At 45.7% G+C, this 17,790-nt stretch overlaps 1 protein-coding gene across 2 annotated transcripts in view; it reads right to left on the bottom strand.

Moving 5' to 3' along the window:
• wdr7 (WD repeat domain 7) overlaps positions 1 to 17,790 on the bottom strand; it is a 403,835-nt gene that overhangs the window by 244,784 nt on the left and 141,261 nt on the right. For both annotated transcript variants that reach the window (XM_045693965.2, XM_082956906.1), the window contains one exon: positions 16,649 to 16,772. In XM_045693965.2, coding sequence (XP_045549921.1) covers positions 16,649 to 16,772 — 124 coding nt within the window. The remainder of the gene's footprint in view (positions 1 to 16,648; positions 16,773 to 17,790) is intronic.

Here is a 17,790-nt window from a genome sequence, read left to right as displayed (position 1 = left end):
CGGTAGCAGAGGGTACATCTGTGGGGGTTACAGTCGGTAGCAGAGGGTACATCTGTGGGGGTTACAGTCGGTAGCAGAGGGTACATCTGTGGGGGTTTCAGTCAGTAGCAGAGGGTACATCTGTGGGGGTTTCAGTCGGTAGCAGAGGGTACATCTGTGGGGGTTTCAGTCGGTAGCAGAGGGTACATCTGTGGGGGTTACAGTCGGTAGCAGAGGGTACATCTGTGGGGGTTTCAGTCAGCAGCAGAGGGTACATCTGTGGGGGTTTCAGTCAGCAGCAGAGGGTACATCTGTGGGGGTTTCAGTCAGCAGCAGAGGGTACATCTGTGGGGGTTTCAGTCGGCAGCAAAGGGTACATCTGTGGGGGTTACAGTCGGCAGCAAAGGGTACATCTGTGGAGGTTACAGTCAGTAGCAGAGGGTACATCTGTGGGGGTTTCAGTCAGCAGCAGAGGGTACATCTGTGGGGGTTTCAGTCAGCAGCAGAGGGTACATCTGTGGGGGTTTCAGTCAGCAGCAGAGGGTACATCTGTGGGGGTTTCAGTCGGTAGCAGAGGGTACATCTGTGGGGGTTTCAGTCGGTAGCAGAGGGTACATCTGTGGGGGTTTCAGTCGGTAGCAGAGGGTACATCTGTGGGGGTTACAGTCGGTAGCAGAGGGTACATCTGTGGGGGTTACAGTCGGTAGCAGAGGGTACATCTGTGGGGGTTTCAGTCGGTAGCAGAGGGTACATCTGTGGGGGTTTCAGTCGGTAGCAGAGGGTACATCTGTGGGGGTTACAGTCGGTAGCAGAGGGTACATCTGTGGGGGTTACAGTCAACAGCAGAGGGTACATCTGTGGGGGTTTCAGTCAGACAGACAGTGTTTGTTTCCATGTGGAGGCTTTCTGAACGCAGCAGCTCATCCTTCCATTGTAACACACACACACACACACACACACACACACACCCTTCCAGTGTAGTTAGAGGAAGAAGCAACATCTCCAGACTTTAATTGCCAGCTTCCTTTATTACCTGCTTCCACTTAACAGTCCTCCGCTGTGGCCCATAGACTCTGGTCTAAAGTAGTGCACTACGTAGGGAATAGGGCTCTGGTCTAAAGTATGACACTACGTAGGGAATAGTGTGCCATAGGGCTCAGGTCTAAAGTAGTGCACTATATAGGGAATAGGGTCTATAGTAGTGCACTATATAGGGAATAGTGTGCCATTTGGGACGCATAACCAGCTCTAAATGACATCCACTTTTACCACTTCCTGGTACAGCAGGAAGCCATGGAGGGATGCTGTCTGAGCAGCGTCTGAAGCTCTCTAGGGAGGGAGGGAACAGTACTCACAGAGACAGAGAGAAACAAAGACTTCATGTAAATAATTGCGCCCCAGAACCTGACCCCCCCCAACTAACGATTTAGGACATAGGAGAGGGTCCACAGTTTTAATAACTCTGCTCTGATCAAGCGGAGAGGAGTCCCTCGATCCTGACTAGTCTCCCAGTCCCTACCACTGAAAAACATCCCCACAGCATGATGCTGCCACCACCATGCTTCACCGTAGTGATGGTGCCAGGTTTCCCCCAGACATAATGATTGGCATTCAGGCCAAAGAGTTCAATCTTGGTTTCATCAGACCAGAGAATCTTGTTTTACTGAGGAGTGGCTTCCGTCTGGCCACTCTACCATAAAAGGCCTGATTGGTGGAATGCTGCGGAGTTGGTTGTCCTTCTGGAAGGTTCTCCCATCTCCACAGAGAAACTCTGGAGCTCTGTCAGAGTGACCATCAGGTTCTTGGTCACCTCTCTGAACAAGGCCCTTTTCCTCTGATTTCTTAGTTTGGCCGGGCGGCCAGCTCTTGGAAGAGTCTTGGTGGTTCCAAACATCTTCCATTTAAGAATGATGGAGGCCACTGTGTTCTTGGGACCTTCAATGCTGCAGAATGTTTTTGGTACCCTTCCCCAGCTCTTTGCCTCGACACAATCCTTCCTCGGAGCTCTACGGACAATTCCTTCGACCTCATGGCTTGGTTTTTGCTCTGACATGCACTGTCAACTGTTAGACCTTATATAGACAGGTGTGTGCCTTTCCAAATCATGTCCAATCAATTGAATTTACCACAGGTGGACTCCAATCAAGTTGTAGAAACATCTCAAGGATGATCAATGGAAACAGGATGCACCTGATCTCAACTTATAGTCTCATAGCAAACAGTCTGAATACTTATGTAAATAAGTCATTTAAAAAAAAAAAGATATACATTTGCACACAATTTTTTGTTGTTGTTGACTTTTGTCACTTTGTCATTATGGGGTATTGTGATGTCACTATGGGGTATTGTGATGTCACTATGGGGTATTGTGATGTCACTATGGGGTATTGTGATGTCACTATGGGGTATTGTGATGTCACTATGGGGTATTGTGATGTCACTATGGGGTATTGTGATGTCACTATGGGGTATTGTGATGTCACTATGGGGTATTGTGATGTCACTATGGGGTATTGTGATGTCACTATGGGGTATTGTGATGTCACTATGGGGTATTGTGATGTCACTATGGGGTATTGTGTGTAGATGGATGAAAAAAACACATGTATTTAATCCATTTTAGAATAAGGCTGTAACATAACAAAAGGAGGAAAAAGTCAAAGGGTCTGAAAACTTTCTGAATGAACTTTACCCCACATGACAATGTGTTAGTAGCTATTCCAGAAACATTCATCCAGGAAGCGTGTCTAGCTACCCATTTCTCCCTCCCTCCCTCCCAGGTAGAGGGGGCCCGGGTAGAGGGGGCCCTCACAGTAATCTCCTGATAACACTACACCAGTGGCCTTGAGCAGAGCAGAGAGATCATGGGGCAATTAGATTTCCGCAGGGGAGCGGAAATCGACTGTAGGGGGTTAATAACACACCAAGCTGTCTACTGGGCCCTGTAGTAACAGAGAGGACTGGTTTAATAACACACCAAGCTGTCTACTGGGCCCTGTAGTAACAGAGATGACTGGTTTAATAACACACCAAGCTATATACTGGGCCCTGTAGTAACAGAGAGGACTGGTTTAATAACACACCAAGCTATATACTGGGCCCTGTAGTAACAGAGAGGACTGGGTTAATAACACACCAAGCTATATACTGGGCCCTGTAGTAACAGAGAGGACTGGTTTAATAACACACCAAGCTATATACTGGGCCCTGTAGTAACAGAGAGGACTGGGTTAATAACACACCAAGCTATATACTGGGCCCTGTAGTAACAGAGAGGACTGGTTTAATAACACACCAAGCTATATACTGGGCCCTGTAGTAACAGAGAGGACTCGTTTAATAACACACCAAGCTATATAGTGGGCCCTGTAGTAACAGAGAGGACTGGGTTAATAACACACCAAGCTATATACTGGGCCCTGTAGTAACAGAGAGGACTGGTTTAATAACACACCAAGCTATATACTGGGCCCTGTAGTAACAGAGAGGACTGGTTTAATAACACACCAAGCTATATACTGGGCCCTGTAGTAACAGAGAGGACTGGTTTAATAACACACCAAGCTATATACTGGGCCCTGTAGTAACAGAGAGGACTGGTTTAATAACACACCAAGCTATATACTGGGCCCTGTAGTAACAGAGAGGACTGGTTTAATAACACACCAAGCTATATACTGGGCCCTGTAGTAACAGAGAGGACTGGTTTAATAACACACCAAGCTATATACTGGGCCCTGTAGTAACAGAGAGGACTGGTTTAATAACACACCAAGCTATATACTGGGCCCTGTAGTAACAGAGAGGACTGGTTTAATAACACACCAAGCTATATACTGGGCCCTGTAGTAACAGAGAGGACTGGGTTAATAACACACCAAGCTATATACTGGGCCCTGTAGTAACAGAGAGGACTGGGTTAATAACACACCAAGCTATATACTGGGCCCTGTAGTAACAGAGAGGACTGGTTTAATAACACACCAAGCTATATACTGGGCCCTTCAGTAACAGAGAGGACTGGTTTAATAACACACCAAGCTATATACTGGGCCCTGTAGTAACAGAGAGGACTGGTTTAATAACACACCAAGCTATATACTGGGCCCTGTAGTAACAGAGAGGACTGGTTTAATAACACACCAAGCTATATACTGGGCCCTGTAGTAACAGAGAGGACTGGGTTAATAACACACCAAGCTATATACTGGGCCCTGTAGTAACAGAGAGGACTGGTTTAATAACACACCAAGCTATATACTGGGCCCTGTAGTAACAGAGAGGACTGGTTTAATAACACACCAAGCTATATACTGGGCCCTGTAGTAACATAGAGGACTGGTTTAATAACACACCAAGCTATATACTGGGCCCTGTAGTAACAGAGAGGACTGGTTTAATAACACACCAAGCTATATACTGGGCCCTGTAGTAACAGAGAGGACTGGTTTAATAACACACCAAGCTATATACTGGGCCCTGTAGTAACAGAGAGGACTGGTTTAATAACACACCAAGCTATATACTGGGCCCTGTAGTAACAGAGAGGACTGGTTTAATAACACACCAAGCTATATACTGGGCCCTGTAGTAACAGAGAGGACTGGTTTAATAACACACCAAGCTATATACTGGGCCCTGTAGTAACAGAGAGGACTGGTTTAATAACACACCAAGCTATATACTGGGCCCTGTAGTAACAGAGAGGACTGGTTTAATAACACACCAAGCTATATACTGGGCCCTGTAGTAACAGAGAGGACTGGGTTAATAACACACCAAGCTATATACTGGGCCCTGTAGTAACAGAGAGGACTGGGTTAATAACACACCAAGCTATATACTGGGCCCTGTAGTAACAGAGAGGACTGGTTTAATAACACACCAAGCTATATACTGGGCCCTTCAGTAACAGAGAGGACTGGTTTAATAACACACCAAGCTATATACTGGGCCCTGTAGTAACAGAGAGGACTGGTTTAATAACACACCAAGCTATATACTGGGCCCTGTAGTAACAGAGAGGACTGGTTTAATAACACACCAAGCTATATACTGGGCCCTGTAGTAACAGAGAGGACTGGGTTAATAACACACCAAGCTATATACTGGGCCCTGTAGTAACAGAGAGGACTGGTTTAATAACACACCAAGCTATATACTGGGCCCTGTAGTAACAGAGAGGACTGGTTTAATAACACACCAAGCTATATACTGGGCCCTGTAGTAACATAGAGGACTGGTTTAATAACACACCAAGCTATATACTGGGCCCTGTAGTAACAGAGAGGACTGGTTTAATAACACACCAAGCTATATACTGGGCCCTGTAGTAACAGAGAGGACTGGTTTAATAACACACCAAGCTATATACTGGGCCCTGTAGTAACAGAGAGGACTGGTTTAATAACACACCAAGCTATATACTGGGCCCTGTAGTAACAGAGAGGACTGGGTTAATAACACACCAAGCTATATACTGGGCCCTGTAGTAACAGAGAGGACTGGGTTAATAACACACCAAGCTATATACTGGGCCCTGTAGTAACAGAGAGGACTGGTTTAATAACACACCAAGCTATATACTGGGCCCTGTAGTAACAGAGATGACTGGTTTAATAACACACCAAGCTATATACTGGGCCCTGTAGTAACAGAGAGGACTGGTTTAATAACACACCAAGCTATATACTGGGCCCTGTAGTAACAGAGAGGACTGGGTTAATAACACACCAAGCTATATACTGGGCCCTTCAGTAACAGAGAGGACAGTTAACATCACTACAGACAGAGACTAGTGCCTGGATGGAAGAGGCATCCACCGTGTTAACCAGAAACACATTTCACGTCACTAAAACTATATTACAATAACCAGCCATACATTTACTACCCAGACTATCTAACCCACGAGATAAAGGGATTGATATTCCCTATACTACTATTACATACACACTAGATATACAAAAGTATGTGGACATCCCTTCAAATTAACGGATTCTGCCATTTCAGCCACACCCCGTTGCTGACAGGTATAAAATTCGAGCACACAGCCATGCAATCTCCATAGACAAACACTGGCAGTAGAATGGCCTTACTGAGGAGCTCTGTGACTTTCAACGTGGCACAGTCATAGGATGCCACCTTTCCAACAAGACAGTTCATCAAATGTCTGCCCTGCTAGAGCTGCCCCGGTCAACTGTAAGTGCTGTTAACGTGAAGTGGAAACGTCTAGGAACAACAACGACTCAGCCGCCACACAAGCTCACAGAACGGGACCGCCGAGTGCTGAAGCCCGTAAAAATTGTCTCTACTGAGTTCCAAACTGCCTTAGGAGGCATCGTCAGCACAAGAACCTTTCGTCGGGAGCTTCATGAAATGGGTTTCCATGTCCAACCAACCACAGACAAGCCTAAAATCACCATTGTGCAATGCCAAGTGTTGGCTGGAGTGGTGTAAAGCTCGCCGCCATTGGAGCAGTGGAAACGCATTCTCTGGAGTGATGAATCACGCTTCACCATCTTGCAGTCAGACGGACGAATCTTGGTTTGGCGGATGCCAGGAGAACGCTACCTGCCCCAATGCAGAGGGCCAACTGTAAAGTTTGGTGGAGGAGGAATAATGGTCTGGGCGTGTTTTCCATGGTTTGGGCTAGGTTCCTTAACAGGCTGGACACATGACATTTTTAACAATGCTTTTTTTTTCTAATAAAAACTAGTTCATTGCAGCCGCGGTGGAGCCCAGTTTCATAATATTACCATATATCCCAGCTGCCTGTCGTAGTTTTGAAGTAATCACACAAAACAGGTCTTATTTTAGGTCATGTTTCACCCTGCCAGCTCCTATTAGTTCTATTGAGCACCGTGGCACCAACTCTCCTTCTGAACGTTCTGATCCCAGTTTGATGTACTATGTCACAACGACAGCTTCGCTATAGTTGGCAATGATACCAGCTCACGTTGTTTATAGTTCAAATGTAAACAACACATTATTCACGGAACTCTGAGGTCGTCCCATTGTTTCCTATAGGGGAAATATAGGTATGTCTGTTTATTTTGACCAATATCTCCCAATGTGTATATTTACATTTTTTTTTTCTTCAATTCGGACACCATGCTAATCATGAGAATCTCCTCTTTCGAATGATGTAAGTCTGGGCAGTGTATCTCGTTGTCGTCAAACGCTAGACCAGAAATAGTCCGAAGTTTCCATTCCCCCCCCCCCCCCCCCCCCCCCCCCTACTTCCTCATTATGCAGACATAAGCACACTTGGCACCATTGAGGTGCGGATGTTTACTTTCTACACAAGTTATTTTTCAGTTTTGTCCTAAGAACAGATTGTAGTGGTAAAATAAGAAGGGATACATTTTTTGGTGCCATTTAGGCTAAATGGAATTCTAAGCTTCACTCCAGCCAAAACAGGCTCTGAGAACGTTCGATTCCATTCATTTGATATGGGCTCGCGCTAGTGTTCCAGTTTAGCTGCCGTTTTTCAGCCTTGGGCGAATTTTGACTCGTTCTATTGTCCAGCCTACCCTTAGTTCCAGTGAAAGGAAAACTTAACGCTACAGCATACAATGACATTCTAGACGATTCTGTGCTTCCAACTTTGTGGCAACAGTTTGGAGAAGGCCCTTTCCTGTGTCAGCATGACAATGCACCAGTGCACAAAGCGAGGTCCATACAGAAATGGTTTACCGAGATTGGAGTGGAAGAACTTGACTGGCCTGCACAGAGCCCTGACCTCAACCCCATCGAACACATTTGGGATGAATTGGAACACCGACTGCCAGCCAGGCCTAATCGCCCAACATCATTGTTCCCGACCTCACTAATGATCTTTTCGGCTGAATGGAAGCAAGTCCCTGCAGCAATGTTCCAACATCTAGTGGAAAGCCTTCCCAGAAGAGTGGAGGCTGTTATAACAGCAATGTTCCAACATCTAGTGGAAAGCCTTCCCAGAAGAGTGGAGGCTGTTATAACAGCAATGTTCCAACATCTAGTGGAAATCCTTCCCAGAAGAGTGGAGGCTGTTATAGCAGCAATGTTCCAACATCTAGTGGAAAGCCTTCCCAGAAGAGTGGAGGCTGTTATAACAGCAATGTTCCAACATCTAGTGGAAATCCTTCCCAGAAGAGTGGAGGCTGTTATAGCAGCAATGTTCCAACATCTAGTGGAAAGCCTTCCCAGAAGAGTAGAGGCTGTTATAGCAGCAAAGGGGGACCAACATATTAATGCCCATCATTTTGAAAGGAGATGTCCACATACTTTGTCACATAGTGTACGTATAAGTACATTTCTCAGAAATAAACTGGATTTAAAAAAAAAAAGAGAACTCATCGTTAACCTTTCGGTTAACATTTCTCCAATAATAACAAATAATTCAATGGCTGTTTTCCATGCCATATCAACAACATACTCCTCATAGGAATAAACTGGTTTCCATTTTATGCTCTTGTAAATGTACCTCCCCGTAAAAGGTCACTTATTCATTGCCTTAGTTTGGCTCTCCTACCTCAACATGGCCTTGTGGGTGTGTGTGTGTGTGTGTGTGTGTGTCTCAGCATGGGCGCTTGTGTACACCATTGTGCATCAGTGACCTTTCCACTGTAACAGATCTGTTTAAGTGCAGAGGAAGTCTAAAGTTTACGACAGGAGAATTAACAGCAGGTAGGACATCTAGCTAGTCTTCACTTAAGGGCATAGTACTGTAGGTCCAGTGGTGCTTTTCCACATGCAAGTCTGGAGTCCCTGCACCAAGCAAATATATACATACAGCTATCTGGATTAGTATCACACGTAGTATAGATACATACAGCTATCTGGATTAGTATGGTAGTGTACATACAGCTATCTGGATTAGTACCACACGTAGTATAGATACATACAGCTATCTGGATTAGTACCACACGTAGTATAGATACATACAGCTATCTGGATTAGTATGGTAGTGTACATACAGCTATCTGGATTAGTATGGTAGTGTACATACAGCTATCTGGATTAGAATGGTAGTGTACATACAGCTATGTGGATTAGTACCACACGTAGTATAGATACATACAGCTATGTGGATTAGTATGGTAGTGTACATACAGCTATGTGGATTAGTATGGTAGTGTACATACAGCTATCTGGATTAGAATGGTAGTGTACATACAGCTATCTGGATTAGAATGGTAGTGTGTGGTGAGTCAATTCTAACCCTGGTCTAGATGGGGTCTGTCACATTCCCTCCCCCTGCCTGGACCAAACCCCTGTATACATGCTGCCAGTCCAACAGCCATGTAGCAGTGCAGGCAGAGAGTCCAGAGACCCGTCCCAGAGCGCTTTGGGGAGGCAGAGAGTCCAGAGACCTGTCCCAGAGCGCTTTGGGAAGGCAGAGAGTCCAGAGACCTGTCCCAGAGCGCTTTGGGGAGGCAGAGAGACCAGAGACCCGTCCCAGAGCGCTTTGGGAGGCAGAGAGACCAGAGACCCGTCCCAGAGCGCTTTGGGGAGGCAGAGAGACCAGAGACCCGTCCCAGAGCGCTTTGGGAGGCAGAGAGACCAGAGACCCGTTCCAGAGCGCTTTGGGAAGGCAGAGAGACCAGAGACCCGTCCCAGAGCGCTTTGGGAGGCAGAGAGAGGAGTGCTGAGCGTTGCAGAGGAAAACGAAAATACATCAGATTCAATGACCCCTGCCGCCTTGTTCCCCTGCTGAGGTCAGCCGCCACAGCTCTCTCAATTCAATTTAAGGGGCTTTATTGGCATGTGAAACATGTTTACATTGCCAAAGCAAGTGAAATAAATAAACAAAAGTTAACTCTCTCGCGCTCTGTCTCTCCCTCCCTCCCTCCCTCACTTTCACCATCTCTCCCTCCCCGTGGTAACACTAGACTGAGCAGCAAGGGTCCGTTGCCATGGCAGCTGTTCCCCAGAGCCAACCGGTGTCTGTCCCGTCAGTGTGGCCTGGTGGCTCCACTGTTGTGTACATGGCACAATCCCTCTCTCTCTTTTCCAGGACCACACACAGCAGCAACACACAGAGGAGAATCAGGGTGGATGTTGGGGATAAAGATATCCTCTGTGTGCTGGATGGAGAAATGTAGAGAGGGATGGAGGGAAGAGGAGGACGGCTCCCTGGGGAGGTTCCACTTGGCATTAATTATTCAGCCCGGGAGGCAGGCAGGCAGATAGAAACAGCTTTTAACTTCAGCCTCCGTGTCTCTATTTCTGAAAGTCACAAATACGCTGCCTTCGGAAAGTATTCAGATCCTTTGACTTTTCCACATTTAATTATGTTACTACAGTCTTATTCTAAAATGTATTAAATAAAACAATATCCTAAGCATATCTACACACAATGCCACATAATGATATCACAAAGACTCGAAATTGAGCTCCGGTGCATCCTGTTTCCATTGATCATCCTTGAGATGTTTCTACAACTTGATTGGAGTCCACCTGTGGTAAATTCAATTGATTGGACATGATTTGGAAAGGCACACACCTGTCTATATAAGGTCTAACAGTTGACAGTGCATGTCAGAGCAAAAACCAAGCCGTGAGGTTGAAGGAATTGTCTTTTGAGCACAGAGGAAGGATTGTGTCTCGAGACAGATCTGGGGAAGGGTACCATGACATTTCTATAGCATTGAAGGTCCCAAGAACACAGTGGCCTCCATTCTTAAATGGAAGAAGTTTGGAACCACCAAGACTCTTCCTAGAGATGGCCACCCGGCCAAACTAAGCAATCGGGGGAGAAGGGCCTTGGACAGGGACGTGACCAAGAACCCGATGGTCACTCTGACAGAGCTCCAGAGTTACTCTGTGAAGATGGGAGAACCTTCCAGAAGGACAACCATCTCTGCAGCACTCCACCAATCTGGCATTTATGCTGGAGAGACTCAGACCATGAGAAACAAGACTCTCTGGTCTGATGAAAGCAAGATTGGCATTCAGCCAAAGAGTTCAAACATCTGGAGGAAACCTGGCACCATCCCTACCGTGAACCATGATGGTGGAAGCATCATGCTGTGGGGATGTTTTTCAGCGGCAGGGACTGGGAAAGATCGAGGGAAAGATGTACAGAGAAATCCTTGATGAAAACCTGCTTCAGAGCGCTCAACCTCAGACTGGGGCGAAGGTTTACCTTCCAACAGGACAACGACCCTAAACACACAGCCAAGACAACGCAGGAGTGGCTTTGGGACAAGTCTCTGAATGTCCTTGAGTGGCCCAGCCAGAGCCCGGACTTGAACCAGATCGAACATATCTGGAGAGACCTGAAAATAGCTGTGCAGCAATGCTCCCCATCCAAACTGACAGAGCTTGAGAGGATCTGCAGAGGGGAATGGGAGAAACTCCCCAAATACAGGTGTGCCAAGCTGTAGCTTCATACCCAAGAAGACTTGATGCTCAAATGGCTGCCAAAGGTGCTTCAACAAAGTACTGAGTAAAGGGTCTGAATACATATGAAACGTGATACTTCATTTTTTTATATTTAATACATTTCCTAAAATTTATAAAAACCTGTTTTTGCTTTGTCATTATGGGGTATCGAGTGTAGATTGATGAGGGAAAAAAGCGATTGAATTAATTTTACATTTACATTTTACATTTTAGTCATTTAGCAGACGCTCTTATCCAGAGCGACTTACAGTAGTGAATGCATACATTTCATTTCATGCATTTTTTAAATGTATTTATTTATAAAAAAAAAAAAATTGTACAAGGCTGTAATGTAACAATATGTAAATCAAAGGGGGTCTGAATACTTTAACTGCTGAATAGAGATAAAGTCTCAATTCAATGGGCTTTATTTAGATTTGTACAAAATCTTGCTACTGTGATGGCCCACTGTGGTATTTCACCTAATACAGTTGTAGTCGGAAGTTTACATATACCTTAGCCAAATACATTTAAACTCAGTTTTTCACAATTCCTGACATTTAATCCTAGTAAAAATCCCCTGTCTTAGGTCAGTTCGGATCACCACTTTATTTTAAGATTGTGAAATGTCAGAATAATAGTAGAGAGTGATTTATTTTAGCTTTTATTTCTTTCATCACATTCCCAGTGGGTCAGAAGTTTACATACACTCAATTAGTATTTGGTAGCATTGCCTTTAAATTGTTTAACTTGGGTCAAACGTGTCGGGTAGCCTTTCACAAGCTTCCCACAATAAGTTGGGTGAATTTTGGCCCGTTCCTCCTGACTGAGCTGGTGTAACTGAGTCAGGTTTGTAGGCCTCCTTGCTCGCACACGCTTTTTCAGTTCTGCCCACAAATGTTCTATAGGATTGAGGTCAGGGATTTGTGATGGAAACTCCAATACCTTGACTTTGTTGTCCTTAAGCCATTTTGCCACACCTTTGGAAGTATGCTTGGGGTCATTGTCCATTTGGAAGACCCATTTACGACCAAGCTTTAACTTCCTGACTGACGTCTTGAGATGTTGCTTCAATATATCCACATCATTTTCATGCCTTATGATGCCATCTATTCTGTGAAGTGCACCAGTCCCTCCTGCAGCAAAGCACCCCCACAACATGATGCTGCCACCCCTGTGCTTCACGGTTGGGATGGTGTTCTTTGGGTTGCAAGCCTCCCCCTTTTTCCTCCAAACATAACGTTGGTCATTATGGCCAAACAGTTCTATTTTTGTTTCATCAGACCCGAGGACATATCTCCAAAAATTACGATCTTTGTCCCCATGTGCAGTTGCAAACCGTAGTCTGGCTTTTTTATGGCGGTTTTGGAGCAGTGGCTTTTTCCTTGCTGAGCGGCCTTTCAGGTTAAGTCGATATAGGACTCGTTTTACTGTGGATATAGATACTTTTGTACCTGTTTCCTCCAGCATCTTCACAAGGTCCTTTGCTGTTGTTCTGGGATTGATTTGCACTTTTCACACCAAAGTACGTTCATCTCTAGGAGACAGAACGCGTCTCCTTCCTGAGCGGTATGACGGCTGCGTGGTCCCATGGTGTTTATACTTGCGTACTATTGTTTGTAGAGATGAACGTGGTACCTTCAGGCATTTGGAAATTGCTCCCAAGATGAACCAGATTTGTAGAGGGCTACAATTTTTTTCTGAGGTCTTGGCTGATTTCTTTTGATGTTCTCATGATGTCAAGCAAAGAGGCACCGAGTTTGAAGGTAGGCCTTGAAATACATCCACAGGTACACCTCCAATTGACTCAAATTATGTCAATTAGCCTATCAGAAGCTTCTAAAGCCAAGACATAATTTTCGGGAATTTCCCAAGCTGTTTAAAGGCACAGTCATCTTAGTGTATGTAAACTTCTGACCCACTGGAATTGTGATACAGTGAATTATAAGTGAAATAATCTGTCAGTAAACAATTGTTGGAAAAATGACTTGTGTCATGCACAAAGTAGATGTCCTACCCAACTTGCCAAAAACTATAGTTTGTTAACAATAAATTTGTGGAGTGGTTGAAAAACGTGTTTTAATAACCCCAACCTAAGTGTATGTAAACTTCAGAATTCAACTGTATATATGGGAGTTTATCAAAATTAGTTTGTTTTGAATTATTTTATGGGTCTGTGTAATCTGAGGGAAATATGTGTCTCTAATATGGTCATACATTTGGCAGGAGGTTAGAAAGTGCAGCTCAGTTTCCATCTCATTTTGTGGGCAGTGTTGCACATAGCCTGTCTTCTCTTGAGAGCCAGGTCTGCCTACGGCGGACTCTCTCAATAGCAAGGCTATGCTTGCTATTGTAAGTTTGGGTCAGTCACAGAGGTCAGGTATTCTGCCACTGTGTACTCTCTGTTTAGGGCCAAATGGCATTCTAGTTTGCTCTGTTTTTTTGTTTATTATTTCCATTGTGTCAAGTAACTACAAAAAGTACCCCTTGACTTACTCCACATTTTGTTACAGCCCAAATTCGAAATGGATTAAATATTATTTATCTACATACTAAACAACATAATGACAAGACATGTTAGATTCACCTTCGGTAATGATTATATTATATATAAACTCAGCAAAAAAAGAAACATGCCTTTTTCAGGACCCTGTCTTTCAAAGATAATTGGTAAAAATACAAATAACTTCACAGATCTTCATTGTAAAGGGTTTAAACACTGTTTCCCCATGCTTGTTCAATGAACCATAAACAATTAATGAACATGCACCTGTGGAACGGTTGTTAAGACACTAACAGCTTACAATTAAGGTCACAGTTATGAAAACTTAGGACTCTAAAGAGGCCTTTCTACTGACTCTGGGGAAAAAAACGAAAGAAAGATGCCCAGGGTCCCTGCTTATCTGCATGAACGTGCCTTAGGCATGCTGCAAGGAGGCATGAGGACTGCAGATGGCCAAGGCAAAACAAGGCAAAACATTGCAATGTTCGTACTGTGAGACGCCTAAGACAGCGCTACAGGGAGACAGGACGGACAGCTGATGGTCCTCGTAGTGGCAGACCACGTGTAACAACACCTGCACAAAGTAGTGCACTATATACTACTAAAGTAGTGCACTATATACTACTAAAGTAGTGCACTATATACTACTAAAGTAGTGCACTATATACTACTAAAGTAGTGCACTATATACTACTAAAGTAGTGCACTATATACTACTAAAGTAGTGCACTATATACTACTAAAGTAGTGCACTATATACTACTAAAGTAGTGCACTATATACTACTAAAGTAGTGCACTATATATTACCGTAATTTCCGGACTATTAAGCGCACCTGAATATAAGCCGCACCCACTGAATTAAAAAAAAAAGTATTATTTTGAACATAAATAAGCCGCACATGTCTATAAGCTGCAGGTGCCTACCGGTACATTGAAACAAATGAACTTTACACAGGCTTTAACGAAACACGGCTTGTAACAAAAATAAATAGGCTTTAACGAAACACGGCTTGTAACAAAAAATAAAAAAATAGCAGTAAGCTTTAGTTGTCTTTTTGCACTGAGTCAATTCCTCACGCTGCTGTTTCTAACGTCTTATCATCGACTCATTAAGACCAAGCTCCCATGCAGCAGCTCTATTTCCTTTTCCAACAGCCAGATCAATCACCTTCAACTTGAAAGCTGCATCATATGCATTTCTCCGTGTCTTTGCCATGATGAGGGTGACAAAATGACTACTGTAATCAGAATGATGGGAAGTTTGAGAGCGCTCGATTTAATCTAAACAGTAAAAAAAAAAGTTGTTTGACGTTAACCCGTTCGGCAATTTCATTGGTCTAATGAAAGCTTCATGCCGCCAAAAAACTGAGCACGTCACAGAATGTGTTTAAAAAAAAAAATTAAAAAAAAATGTAAGCGGGAAAAATCCATATATTAGCCGCGTCATTGTTTAAGCCGCGAGGTTCAAAGCTGGGAAAAAAGTTGCGGCTTATAGTCCGGAATTTACGGTGACGGGTTCTTCCACAGCAGTGTTTTAGATGTAAGAACAGATCTATGTGATGGGCTGTCTGTCTGTCTGTCTGTCTGGCTGGGATAGCCTCATTACCTTGTCTAATGTATTTAACCAGTAAATAAACCCTGATTGTAGGGTCAGGCTAAAGGCTGGGATGGGGCTAATTGGTTAATGCTTTGAGAGGCATGGCCACTCACATCACATAGCAGACACACACACCCTCACATCGCATAGCAGACACACACACACCCTCACATCGCATAGCAGACACACACACACACACTTCAACAAGATATTCACCTCTATCAGGGGATGGTTCAGCAGCTCAATAACACAGTTAGTCCACTTTCAAAACACCACTGTGACACTCTCACACTGCCTTCCCATGCATTGTGTGTGTTTGTCCCATACAGTGTTACGACAGGGAAGCGGTGACGCCGTGACGACAGGGAAGCGGTGACGCCGTGACGACAGGGAAGCGGTGACGCCGTGACGACAGGGAAGCCGTGACGTCAGGGAAGCCGTGACGCCGTGACGTCAGGGAAGCGGTGACGTCAGGGAAGCGGTGACGTCAGGGAAGCGGTGACGCGGTGACGTCAGGGAAGCGGTGACGTCAGGGAAGCGGTGACGCGGTGACGTCAGGGAAGCGGTGACGACAGGGAAGCGGTGACGCTGTGAAGCCTGGCTTCTCTTGATTATGCCCACTATCAATAACATCTGACCTGTGTGATCAATACAGGAGCTGTGTGATCAATACAGGAGCTGTGTGATCAATACAGGAGCTGTGTGATCAATACAGGAGCTGTGTGATCAATACAGGAGCTGTGTGATCAATACAGGAGCTGTGTGTAAAGAAACACAAGTCCCTCTCCCCACACACCCCTCTTCCCGTCTCAACGCTCACGCCATAGCACAGAAGCTCAATTCTAAGGCTTCGATCAGCCGCTGACAATCCATTCTTTCGTTCCGTGTTCTAGTACATTTCTTTCGTTCTTCGTTGTTTATAATAAGAGCTCCCAGCCCCTCTATCCCACAACTTTTGTTCTGACGGACAAAGAGCAGATAGGAAATAACAGTGTTGTTTGACGGTGTTGTAAAGAACTGAGAACACATTAAAACAGATAAAGGAAGGGCAGCTCTGCCCGAGGTTGGCTGTAGAATATGAATGTGACTGACTGCCCACTGATGTTATAGACTGTATCCCCGCACGCACACCCAGCTCAAAAGACCATCGTTCTCAGAAGACGGTACGCAGGCACAAAAAGACACACGGCGTAGACTTACGTGAGCTGACTTGATCAACATACTGGGGCAGGTAGGGAGCCCACAGGTCGATGGTGTCCTTCCTGCCTGACTGACCAATCCTCCGCAGCTCAGCCAGGAGCAGGGCCTGGGCAGCCTCTCTCACCTAGTGGAGGAAGCCCCAGGACATTAACATCAGCAGCTAACAGAGACATCCCAACAGGTAATAATCCTGTCAGTCTCTCAGGGCGTACGCTGGTGGACAGACAGGTTATGGAAGCTAATAAAACAATATATGTCATTTAGCAGACACTTTTATTCCAAATCGCCTTAAAAATGTAAAATGTGTGCAGACATTTTCAAATGGGTGGCCCCAGCGGGAATCGCACCAACAACCCTTGGAGTTTGCTGGAGCAAGACAGGACGGTTTCCAGTATGAGGGAACGGTAATAGAGTGAACAGGAGAGGAGGGAGAGGGAATAGAGTGAACAGGAGAGGAGGGAGAGGGAATAGAGTGAACAGGAGAGGAGGGAGAGGGAATAGAGTGAACAGGAGAGGAGGGAGAGGGAATAGAGTGAACAGGAGAGGAGGGAGAGGGAATAGAGTGAACAGGAGAGGAGGGACTTTCGAAACCGAGAGCCCCTGTCCCTGGCCCCTCACCCAGCTCCACTAACCCTGGCCCCTCACCCAGCCCCACTAACCCTGGCCCCTCACCCAGCTCCACTAACCCTGGCCCCTCACCCAGCTCCACTAACCCTGGCCCTCACCCAGCTCCACTAACCCTGGCCCTCACCCAGCTCCACTAACCCTGGCCCTCACCCAGCTCCACTAACCCTGGCCCCCTCACCCAGCTCCACTAACCCTGGCCCCTCACCCAGCCCCACTAACCCTGGCCCTCACCCAGCTCCACTAACCCTGGCCCCCTCACCCAGCTCCACTAACCCTGGCCCCTCACCCAGCTCCACTAACCCTGGCCCCTCACCCAGCTCCACTAACCCTGGCCCCTCACCCAGCCCCACTAACCCTGGCCCTCACCCAGCTCCACTAACCCTGGCCCTCACCCAGCCCCACTAACCCTGGCCCCCTCACCCAGCTCCACTAACCCTGGCCCCTCACCCAGCTCCACTAACCCTGGCCCTCACCCAGCTCCACTAACCCTGGCCCTCACCCAGCTCCACTAACCC

The sequence above is a fragment of the Salmo salar genome, chromosome 01 (genome assembly GCF_965601325.2).
Source record: "Salmo salar chromosome 01, fSalSal1, whole genome shotgun sequence".
Classification (NCBI taxonomy): Eukaryota; Metazoa; Chordata; class Actinopteri; order Salmoniformes; family Salmonidae; genus Salmo; species Salmo salar.
Note: the sequence above shows the minus strand (reverse complement) of the source record. Positions and strands in the feature narration are given on the sequence as shown.